Raw genomic sequence first — 12,568 nt, forward strand, 5'->3', positions numbered from 1 at the left:
GAAAAAAAGAAAAAAAAAAGTGTGGGGATTGATATTGCTGTGAGGACAAAAAAGACATTAAGGTTTATTCTTTATCGCTTTGTTAGTACCATTCAAAAATGTATCTTCCAACCGATAGAAAACATTACAAGGGATCTGACAGCTTTTTAAACAAGCTGTTAATATTTTATCAAGAAACTCATACATCTGATAAATAGTTTTAGTAATTTCAAATGCATCTATTTCCATTCATCTAATTTTAAAACTGAAATTACTGATTAAACAGTGGAGGGAGGGGTAAGAAAAACTAACTAAAAATCATGAGAAAGTGCAGAACAGCCTCAGACAGCTGATACTGAGTCCCATGATGCTATTACACATTTTCCTCACCCCCTCTACAAAGCAACAGAAATGTCCCAGCACCTTTCAGCAAACAAGCAACCAAAACCTCCATCTCTCTTTTTAGCAGCCATTTAACTTGTTGTTTTCCAGGATGTGTCTACAGTCTTTTGCCAAGATAGAAGTCACTTTGAGCTTCTGTGTTCTGGTTTCAGCTGGGATAGTTAATATTCTTTCAAGTAGCTGATACAGTTCTGTGTTGCAGATCTAGTAAGAATTCTTTTTTTTTTTCTCTCTTCCTTTTCCATCCTATTAAAGTCTCTTTATCTCAACATGTGAATTTCCCCCCTTTTTCTCCCTCCTGCCAGAGTACATCGGGTTTAGGACAGGAGCCCTGTAAGCACCTTTCAAAGCTCTGTTCCCGGGATACCAAGAGCTGCCTTTGAGAGCACTTCCAAGAGGAGACAAAACTGAAACTCAAGGATTCAGAAAACATGAATTTGCAAGACCACCATTTTTAAATCCGCCTGATTGCTCAATATGACTCAGAAGCTTGTGATTCCTTCTTTGTGCATTTCCTCCATCAACTCTTGTTCCTTTTTTGTTTGTTTGAATGATTTAACAAAAGACACTCTGGAGGTTAGTGTATTTTTTTTGGTTTTTACTTTGTTTTGGGTTTTTAATATAAAAAATTTAACTATCTATGCAGCAAATATGAAGCTCATATAAAACTATCATATCAAGGCATAATTTATTTTATCCACATATCTGCAGTACTTTGTATGTACCTAAAGACACTAAATTTATCCAACTGCTCAACAGTTTTAACACTACAAAATTAAAACAGTAAAACAGAATGAATGTACTCTACAAGACTCAATCAGATTTGAGGAAAAAAACCCAAAACAAAACAGAAGAAAACCCCCACATACTACAAATTAGGAAACCTCTATATTTCCTCTAAGACAAGACTGACTTTTAAAGTCTGAGATATTTAACCTGCTTTAGAAGATTCTTCCACTACCAGGAAAATAGAACAGATGTTTTAGCATCAGAATTCACAAACACGCATGTGAAATATTTGAAAACACAAAGGAAACTATGTACAAATTAGCCATCAAGTATCTCATCTGATTAAATATACAGTATTGTCAAATGCCGTGTATCTAGAAACCTACAGTGCAGTAAGGTACAAGTTAAATGCTGAAGCAAGTTCAATTTCTCACAGAACTCATTTACGACCCAAAGAAAGCAAACCCAAACCTGCTTCAAGCAAGCCAACACACCCTCCCCTGGCATTCTGACACCCGGAGGCAAATGCTGAAAGCAACCACACAGAGCAAAACAGCAAATGCCTTTTTAACTCAAGGAGGGCACCCCCACCTCTGAACTGCAATAAGTCTCATGATCCAAAGGCATTAAAGTCCATACAGAACTAATGGCTTCCACAGACAGACCTACACATCACTTTCCACTGCTACAAGCTTTGTTACTTTCTTCTCCCTCAGACATGGACCTCAGCTGGAATCCAACACAAAGAAAGGATAAATTTTAGCACCAGGAAGCAAATAATCTTTTTCCACAGCCTGATTTGGTAAGGAGCAGTGAACACACAAGCAAGCTGGCAATACAGACAATTGTCATATCTAACAGTATATAGAAAAAACCATCAAAAGTCAGCAGTTATGTGTTAGTGTAGCTTGATACTTAGTTTACAGTTACAACCTTCAGAGATGGAATAAACACTGTGTCAGTTAATCTTTAGCTTGAACTGACTCTACAAGAAAAGTCAGGCTACTGAAGTCTGACCAGCTACAAGTAAGCCATTTTCCTTTTGCACTGAAGAACAGAGAGAGGAAAAAAGAACTTCAGAATGCCCTTAGGTGTGACCCGGAGCCCAATGCTGTTGCAAGTGATGCAATCTTTAAAGTACCTTTATACACATACAACTGCCACAGGCAGAGGAGAAAAACACTTCATCAGAATTTCTTATTAAGTTCTCCAACTTCAACTATCTAAGTATTACAGTTTCTTCAACTACACAAATACTGCCTCTAGTTGAAGAAGCATAAATCATGATAAGAAGCAAAAATCATGTCACACCTGAGTTGATGCGTTAAGTTAGGGAAAACAAAAATATTTCCTTTAATTTAAAAACATCTGATGAGCTGAAGCAATCCTTTCATATATATATATGCACAAGTTTACCACAGTAAGTGCACAGACAATCAGAATATGGAGCTCAAAAGAAAGAACTGTCCTTTCAAGCACCCCATTTTCCTTCTCCATAAACCAGACCAAAACAAACCACTCTGACCTGCCTCTAACAGGTGCATCAAAGAAAGTACTTTCCACTCATTTAATAATGTGCTTCATTCCAGAAATGAATCAGTATAACTGCACTGATTGACTTTCCAAGAAATCCCTTAAAGCTCAGCTTCAAAGACACCAACACATCCAAACCTGTCCATTATAAAAAATGACATGTCCAAATCAAGGTATGAATTTATTTCCTTTGGAAGCACCAAAAGTTCTGCTGATGTTTTCCAATAGCTCACTATAAGGAAACTCCTCAGCCAAAGAAGTAGTTATCTTCAAGAAGCTCCACAATCCCTCTGGCACCATTTAAGTCAATCCTTGAAGCCAGCTTAGCCAGATATCCAGGCTGTTATCAGTAAATATGAGATACAAAACTTGAATTTATTTCAGAGCAATAATAAAGAGGACACACTGTTATTGACACACAAAGGACACCGAGGATCAAAAAGCCTTACTCATCCTCTCATAGATCACAAACAATAGCCAGATGCACTACAATAGCCTCCAAAACCTAGCAAATTCCAAGAAAGGAAATGACTAGTTACTTGCTCCTTCATAGATTCCAGACCAAAACCAAGTCAAATTCTACAGGTAAAATCCAAAAAAGGGCCCTGCCCTCTGATCAAAAGAAGTTACATAAAAATTTGCTGCCAGATTTACAAACAAAACCCCCCATTTCATATACTGCACCAGAGAAAGAGAATCCCAAGAACTAATGAAAATTATTAACAGCAGACCACATAAAAAAAAAAAAAATACTACATAAATTCAACTCCATGTCAAACAGAACCATCCCCTATACCAACAAAAGTAATAGACTTTTCTCACCAGCCCTATAGAAACACCAGAGAAGCAGTGAAATAATCTCATATTCATTTCCATGAAAAGTGAACAAGTGTACTCCCACTTTCATCCCAAGTAACTACAAACCAGCTATTCACTCCCACTAGGTCAGAAAAGGAACAGCTGTCCAGGTATCCTTGGGACACACATCCTACCTCACAGATAGAAAGGGCACACAGTTACAGCAAACACCACTTAAGATTGTTTGAGAAGTGCTTGGGAGCTGTCAATGTCAGTTTACCAACCCAACCTTTCTCTTTCACCTGCAAAGACACTGAGTGCCAAACCCAGCCAGGAATTCATCCAGTGTCAGAATCTATGGTATTGATGATTCCGAGATTGTAAAAAGTCTCTTTTTGCCCCGTTGCCAAAGAAGAAGTCATAATTCGTCTGTGCTGGTTTCAAGGTTGTTTATTCTTGCTCATCTCTAACATGTTCTGCTGCCCTGCCACAGGTCTGTCCTGCAGGGCAGCGTGTGGGGCTCTGCCCCTCAGTGGGATGTTACAAACATTATACACCAGAAAATATGTGTGCTATATTTACAATAATGTGCCAATATCTGTCTCCTATGTTGAACAGTGTGTCCCCAGCCTAAACCAATAGAAAAATGCCAACACTACAGTGAAACATGGAGGGCATGAAGAAGGAGAAAAAGGACAAGGCACACCCAATTTCCTCCATCTTGTCCCCTTTGAACCCCTAATCTAGAATCCTAAAATTTTACTTTTGCACCCATGCCACACCTAATTATTACTTAAACACTCAGAGCTTGTAATTCATCCTGTAAGATTGAAAACTCTTTTCCATGGACAGAGATCAGAGGCAGTGTCTCTCGGGGCTCTGTACAGGGGGGTTCCTGACAACCTGCCAGGATCCTAGGCCTTCCAGGGCAGCCAGAGAGAAGCTCTGGATTCTCACAATCCAGTTTAAGAATAGCCTAGCAAAAAAGATTTCTCAGAAGATCAGTTCCTTCATGCAGATTTATCCTCCAGATATACAGTCACATTGAAAAGAATAACGGATTCTTGGGAATTTAATGAATGGAATAAGCAAGTCTGAAATACACAGGACAGGACAAAGCAGGTAGTCATTAGTAAGATTCCACCAGGTTAGCATTTCTCAGCTCACGAGTACAGTTTTGCAAGGTTATATAATATATGATATATAAATATGTACCACACCAATCAGAAAAAAACCCTATTTTTTATGACTTGGTTGATAATGTTATAATGTTATAACGTTGATAATCAGAAAGCATCATCAGTATGGTTCGTACCTCTACAATCATGAAGATTTCTGCCACTTTAGTTACAAAGCAATTAACTATAAAGTAATTTGCTGTTATAAATAGTAATTTACACTTTGTCAATGTTTCTTATACCTACCTGTCACAAGGAACAGGCTGCAAGAATGTTTCATTTCACTTCAGAGTACAAGTTTCTTCTCCCCATTTCCTACCTCACCCACAAAACTTTTCCTCAGGCTTGTCTCTACATCCTCTCAGGACAGTACTTCTCTTGCTTCTTCTAGTGCCATCACATCCATGCAAAAGGAAACACTAAACTTGCCTGGAACCACAGCACAGCTCTCCCCAGACTGAAGTATTTGTTTCAGCCTATTCCCTGATTTACTTGCTTAAGTTGTCCTCCAGAATTCATGTTCCTTTACTTAAGGTACAGCTTCTTCTCCTGGATTACCACTCCAGTTTTGCTAGTACAATTTGTATTCCCACAAAAAGCCCTTCAGGAAGAGACATACCATACCTACACATAAGACAATTATTACTGTAAACTCTTCTTAATTCAGCAGTCATTCCCTAAGGCTGAAATTGAGACTGGTGTTTGAATTATCAGGAAAAAAAAACAAAACAGTTTTACCACACATTTGTGCAAACCTCTACTGTTTGGTATTACAGCATTCAGTTGACACAAGTAGAGTTCCCCTTCTGGTAATAAGTCACAAGGAAATTTTCCACAGCCACTTCCATTTAATGTAGACTTTTTCCAACTACTTCCATGCAGACAAAACACTTCACTGCAACATAATGCAGCACTGTAGCCTAAAATCTCAAGAAATCTAACACTTAGAAGAGAAAAAGCATGTGGAAATTTTTTACTTACTGGAGATATGACTGCCAGTTTACTTTGTTTGCCCGAACTTCAGCAGCTTTGGCAGCAATGATGTTTGTTGGGACAGCAGCATCTACAGCCCCTCGGATATCCATCTTGACTGATAATTAAAATGTACCTAGAAATGCAAATCAGATTTGAGACCTCTTATTAAACAGCAGAGTATATGTCCAATATTTTAAAGAAATTAAAAAAAAAATCTGTTTCCAGGTTTCCCATTCCTTAACACTGTGCTAGTTAGTTTCTGAAAAAATCCAAGTTTCATGAAGTATTTAAAAGGTGGCTTATTGGAAACAAAAATAAGCCATACCTATACACTCATCTGTAGCCAATAATAAGCTAAAAATAAGACACAGACCATTACTAAAAAACTCCCAGTCTTGTGAATCCTTAATGAAATTAAGTTACTTGAATTGAGGTGACTCTTCTGCATCATCCAAGTAGCCCTACAGATAAGAGAACCTGTCTTCTTTCCAGAGTTAAAATTCAGTGCATATCCTCCCCACCCAACATATTAGGACTGATTTACTTCAGGTCCAAGAATATTTAGACATTAGAAACATGCAAACTACAACTTCAGGGAGGAAAAAAAACCCATAAGTATATAAATGAAAACCATGCTACACAGACTTAACAAGAAAATGAATATCATTAATGTACAGGAAGCAAACTGGAAAATAAATATGAACAGAAGCTCTTTATCAGGATATAGCACATTACCACAGATAGTGACCTTCACCACTTCTTTCCCCTTCCTTTATGGTTTAAATCTCCACCTGACTTTGATGCCAAAACAAGAAGTGTGTTGCCAGAGACTCCAGATCCAGCTAGAGCTAGAATTCCTTACAACCTGAACTGTACCCAGCCTCTCCACATAGCCTGTTTCTGGACTGTTCTGGCCCCCTTACAGACCAAGCAAGAACAAACTGGCACATTCAGGCCAACCCCTCGCAAGCACACCCTGCTTTTATGACTGAATGAAAACGCAGTTCTAACAGAAGCAAGACAAAATTAGGAACTATCCTGAGCAAACGGAGGAGGACAAATGCCCTCCCTCTGAAACCACTTCTATGGTCACACAGGGGGCACCACTACGTCCTTCAATGACCACTGAAGGTTCGCAGGCTCTGACCCACCCAGAGCCATTTAAACACCACCCGAGGGCAGAGTCGGTACCAGCGGTTTCAGGAGCCGCAGTTAAGCGGCAGAAGCAGAGAGGCGCCTGGGGCAGACCAGGCACGGCCCTGCCGTTCCCTGCATCGCTCGGGGCCCACAGAGCCCCCGCCGGAGCCGTGAGGCGGCAGGGCCCGGGGCAGCTCGCACTCACCGCAGGGGCGTGCCGGCGGCGGAGGCCGCGCAGGGCTGAGGGAAGGAAGCAGAGGCAGCGATGGAGGGAGGAAGAGCGAGGGGAGCCGCGGGCGGCCCGGCCAGCACCGCCCGCCGCGCGCTGCCGCCGTCATGTGACGCCGCTCACGTGAGCGCGACGGCGGCCGGCGAGGGACACTCCGCGCCTGCGCGCAGCCAGCCGTCGGGCTGCGGAAACCTATTTAGAGCGCATAAACATTCACGTTTGTAGATACCTTCACGTGTCATAGAGACGTAGGATGGTTTGGGTTGGAAGGGACCTTCAAGATCATCTGATTCCAACGCCCCTGCCATGGATGCAGCCCAGGAAAGGGCTGGCATTCCGGGCTGAGGGTACATTGCCAGGTCATGGCGAGCTTCTTGTCGGCCAACACCCTCAAGTCTTCTCCTCAGAGCTGCTCTCAATCCATCCTCTGCCCAGCCCGTGTTTGTGTCTGGGGTTGCCCTGACCCACAGGCAAGTCCTGTGTGTACGTGTATGATTTTACACAGGAGATCTGATCCCGTAGATCTGGGCAGACAAAGCGTGTGCCCACAGGTGCCCGCCTGTGCTGCTCGCAGAAATGGCTCCGCTTTTCCACAGGGACAGCACAAGGCTGGCTGGGAAGGAAACTCGACACTAAAGGCCCAAGTGTTTCAGAAGCTATGGGCTTGAAGTTTTTACGTTTCTAAGAAAAAAAATCTCCGTGCATTCATTTGCTGAGTGAGATTTTCCAGTCATACCGTGCTGAAGCGCACAGACGTACCACTCCTCGTCAGAAATTATCCCGAAAAGAATTTCTGCTAACATATAAGGAGAAAACAAAAATAATCAGGGTTTTTCTGTGTGAGCAGATCAAGGCAGCCAATGCAGAGCTCCCTTAGAGCTGGTCTACTTCTAACTTAATTTTTCTAGGGTCTCTATATTTTCCATTTAGAGGATACACTGTTCTTTAAATTATGCCTGGCCAGTATCTCAACAGGTGGAGGAGTTTTTAACTCCAGGACAGTTGTCACTGTGCCACTGATTTATACTTCCTTCATAGAATTATAGAATTTTTCTTTTAGAATGGGTCTTCCTTCATACCACAAAAAAACCTGGTTGGTTTCTTCATAGCAGAAGTGTAAATCCCAGGTACAGTCCAAGTAACATTTGCATGTCTTTGTGCTTCATCAGAAGAAAGCTCCCTAAGCCCTGTGCACACTCTGTGTCATTTAGTCTGTAATAAATACATCCATGAATGTGATTCCATGGATTACCAAACGTGTGGGATTTGGAGGTTCAATCTAAAAATTTTGTGTTCTTGCACATTGCTACCTCACAGTGTTTAGAAATGCTGGCACAGCTCCCAATCTGTAGCATAGAAATCTCCAGACAATTTTGAAAAATCTGTTTCTTTGAAAGTTTATTTGAATCTGATTTTCACTTCCTAGATGAGAATTAGAATTTGGCCTTATTTTAACCAGTTCGTCTTTTAAAAGAGTGTTTGTAACTTCAGTCCTGTGGCATTCAGTATTTCCTGCGTCTGCTCTGCCTGTTTATGGCATGTCTCACTTGCCACTCCTTTTGTGTCTAGCATCGGGCCTCTGGAATAAATATTTACCTTTTCCACAGTCGTTTCAAATCACATTACCAATGATGGCTCTGCCCATTTTATAAAGAAACAGAAGCCAAAGGTCTTGCAAGATAAACAGAACAAGGCTTGAAACTTTTGAAATGCAACTTGCTAAATGAGGGCTTGTGCTGGTTTTGACTGGGATTGAATTAGTTTTCTTTATAGTGACTAGCACGAGGCTATGTTTTGATTTGTGCTGAAAACAGGGATGTTTTCATTACTGCTGTGCGGGGCTTGCACAGCACCAAGGCTTCTTCTGCTCCTCCCTCCGTCCCACCAGTGAGAAGGCTGGGGGTGCACAAAGAGTCTGGACAAGACACAGCCAGGACAGGTGACCCCAACTGACCAAGGGGATGATCCCACACCATATGGCATCATGCTCAGCATATAGAGCTGGAGGGAGAAAATGAAATAAGGGGAGATATTTGGAATTATGCTATTTGTCTTCCCAAGAACCTGTTATGCATGATGGAGCCTGACTTTCCTGGCGATGGCTGAGCACCTGCGTGCCAAAGGGAAATGGTGAATTAATCCCTTGTTTTGCTTTGCTTGCATGAGTAGCTTTTGCTTTCCCTATTAAACTGTCTTTACCTCAAACAACAAGTTTTCTCACTTTTACTCTTCCATTTCTCTCCATTCCATGGGAGAAAGTGAGCGAGCAGCAGTGTGGTGCCTGTTTGCCAGCTGGGGTTAAACCACAAGGCTTCAGAGGCCTGCACAGTGATCCTAAAGCAGTCGGCACATCAGGCTCTGCTTCCATGAAACTTCCTCATTGTCCACAATGATGCTTCTGTCCAAACCCCAAACTGTCCTAGCACTGAAAACACTGATGACTGTGCATTCTCTTACCTAGGCCAAGTATGGTATTCTTCCCATCTTCACCCTTCCAAGCTCAGTTCAATAGTTTAAGTAAACCCTTGAAAGCTGGATCAGCACCTCTTAATGCGCATTTCCAGCTAGCAGTTTTAAGACACAGACAGAGTTGCTCCTCACCATGTGCCTCTATGTCTAGCAGGGTAATATCCTGAATTCTTGTTTAGAACATGCAAAGCCATTTCTTCTGCCAGAGATCACTTATTTCAAGGAAATAATCTAAAATGCTGTGATCTTCTTTGCCCAGCATATTTCTCCCAGCCCTTTAGCACACTTCTGGCTCAACCCAAGAGTACTACAGTACATTGTCTGAACCTGAGTACAGGCATGCACAGGATCATGGTTCTCTCACTTCTAGTTCCTGCTTCCAATATTGTTTCAGTACCTTACTGTAAGCAGAAAATAATAATTCATGGCTTCAGTTTGGTGCCCAATGTGATCTCTTGTTCAGAATATGCATCAGGTAATCAGTGGCCTTTTTTTTAATAGCAGACTATTTTTTGCTGAATTCCACCACCTGCAAGAGTTTATCAACATCCATTCAGCCTGGAGTCTGGCTAAAATAAGATGGATTGCTATTTGAAGTCAAAATTTTGATACTACAGCAACATAGTCATTTGTCTGTAGAAAAGAAGTTTCAAAAGGTGTGATTTAGCATTTGACTTCATAAATTTCATACTCTGGCTTTACTTTTCATGTCCCAGGCTGTTTAGAGGCTACAGTAAAAAATATTTCCCTGTAACATTTCTGTAACCTTGGAGTAAGGCATGGTTGAAAGTATGCATCTATGCAGAATGCAAAGCAGAAATGCAAAGAGAGGAGAAATAATTGTAATAGTGGTTACTTTTTTTTTTTTTTTTTACAGATTCTAGGAGGTATTTAAGGAACTATGAGGGTAAGCATGACATCTGTACGAGGCAACGTAATAGAATATCTAGCAGAGGAATCAAAGTAGTGAACCCAATGTGCCAAGTTAAAGATTGCAAACAATTAATTGTTCCTGACTATACCTGCATTGAGATATATTTAATTTACATGCTCTTCTATGCCATGCAATGGAATAAAGGCAAAATATTAACACAAAGTTACTGCAGCTCTGTCATGTCTCACACCTCTGCAGGGTTCTTCATGCGTACAGACAAGGTGTGTAAGGTGTGGAACTCCATCCAGCTCTCCTAGGTTAAGAGGGAGAGTGCAGGCATTGATTCATAAATGAGAATTGTTTTGCACATTCTCTTGAATGAGACTCATACAGAAGAGGGTAGGAAGAAATTAGCAGGTTTCATACTACAGAAGAGTCTTCAACAGAGTGCAAAAAACATCTGATTAGAGTCTATTCTGTTCAGCACACTCAGAAGTGTTTGAGAAAGGACATATACAATAGTGTCATATACAATTATACATATACTACACAATAGTGTAGTGGAAACTTTGCTGGTGACAGTGTTACTCCTTTGACAAATGCACAGAGGAATTGTGGACCACCTTGTCAGAGGGTGGTGAGTAAGCTACCAAGATGTGCTCTTATCCTCCATTTTCAAATACTTGGGCACATCTGAAAATTTTCACCAGTGTGAGTCCCATCAGGCACTCTTTGTGTGAAGGAACTTCATTGCATTGCAAGGGAAAGCTTTGAGAAAGGAAAGAACTGTACAAATTTTACAGGAGCCTGTCTTGTGTGCCTGTCACCACTATGACAGCAAAAGGCAATTCTCAGCAACCAGTACAAACCCATCCTGTGTCATCAGCTTGGAGCATCCCATGGTGCCTTATTTATGCTGGTTGATACTCTGGATCTTGCTGAAGGTAATGACTGTAAAAGTGCCGTGTGTCTATATTTTGGCAAGCATCTATCCTTTAGGAGTCAGGTGTGCAAAACAATTCTCATTTAGCTATTTTTGGTCACATCACTGCTTGTCCATTAACTTCTGGCAATGCAGCTTCATTTGAAGTTGCTATGTTTAGATAACTTTATTGATGTGTGAAACAGAGTGAAAAGTGAAAAACACATCAGCATGTAGGAATAAAAGTCATCAATTTCCTGGATCACAAAGAATAAGAATGCTCAGTAGTTTAATACTAGAAAATTAATGCAGATGAGTCATCCTCACACTAAAACTACAGACAGCTGGATTGTGAGAGTGTTTTCTCTCTTCTCCTTTCTTTCTTGTAATAAGAGCAATGTATCGTCTGTCACTTATTTTCCAAATTGCAGAAGTGTTGTGCACACCTGCCACTTAACCTTTCAGCATTCTGTACATCACCTGGCTCCTGCATATCTGCACAAGTATTTACCATGTGTAGAAGAAAATGCTTTGAAATTTTATCAAAGCAAAACATGCTTAGAAGGTTAGGAAAGTGAGCACACTTCTCTAATTCACAAAATGATCAAGTAAATTTTTTTTCCCTGTCTAATTGTGGAGGGTTGAAGAGGCCTCACTGAAGAGGCCTCCTTGCATGGAAACAGAAGTGTTTTTTCAATGTGAGATGTGGAGTACTTCATTAGATGTTTGTCCTAAGGAATTGGCAAGATTGTCCCATTGTGAACTGGATTTTTACTGCTTCCTGGGTTTTTTTACAGCCAGCAAGCTGTAAGGCTGGATTTTTACAGCCTTGTTTTCTCCTCTTTTTTTATCTTCATTTTATTTTGTGTGTCATGGTGGAAAAACATTATTTTGTGAGTATCCTTTTTAACAAGTAACACCTGCTTCCTGCAGCCTATATAGACTTATCTGACTTTTAGGTCATAGGTCATTTGATAGATCATGGATCATTTGGATCATTTTTCTTTTAAATTAATCAGATTCTGGCCCAAAGGATCTGGCAAAGCTAATATGCCACAGTTGTGCATATGTTATAACAGGCAACCTTCTGGTTGTTCCACCTTTGAAAATAGGTTTTACGAGCTCAGTGAAGGAAGCACACGTCACTTATATGCAATAGGAGTGGTCTTTTTTGGCAGAAATATAAACTAACATGTTATTGTAATAAATGCATCTTCTATTTTTTCCCCCTAGTATAATGGAACAATGCTGTAATGCCAGAAAATTGGAAGTGAAGTGCTATGCAAAAACAGGAACAGAAAGGCCAGTGCAGTACTGTTTGTAGCCTTGACAAATAATGCATC

The 12,568-nt window shown here is 40.7% G+C and overlaps 1 protein-coding gene across 1 annotated transcript in view; it reads right to left on the reverse strand.

Annotated features, from left to right (window-relative positions):
- Positions 1-7,071, reverse strand: part of ATP6V1H (ATPase H+ transporting V1 subunit H) — a 48,546-nt gene extending 41,475 nt beyond the window's left edge. Inside the window, exons 1-2 of the mRNA XM_021555697.4 lie at positions 6,937-7,071; positions 5,601-5,727 (exon numbers count right to left, since the gene is read on the reverse strand). Coding sequence (XP_021411372.2) covers positions 5,601-5,704 — 104 coding nt within the window. The 5' untranslated portion in view covers positions 5,705-5,727; positions 6,937-7,071. The remainder of the gene's footprint in view (positions 1-5,600; positions 5,728-6,936) is intronic.
- Between the last annotated feature and the right edge of the window lie 5,497 nt (positions 7,072-12,568).

The sequence above is a fragment of the Lonchura striata genome, chromosome 2 (genome assembly GCF_050655825.1).
Source record: "Lonchura striata isolate lonStrDom1 chromosome 2, ASM5065582v1, whole genome shotgun sequence".
In the NCBI taxonomy this organism is placed as follows: Eukaryota; Metazoa; Chordata; class Aves; order Passeriformes; family Estrildidae; genus Lonchura; species Lonchura striata.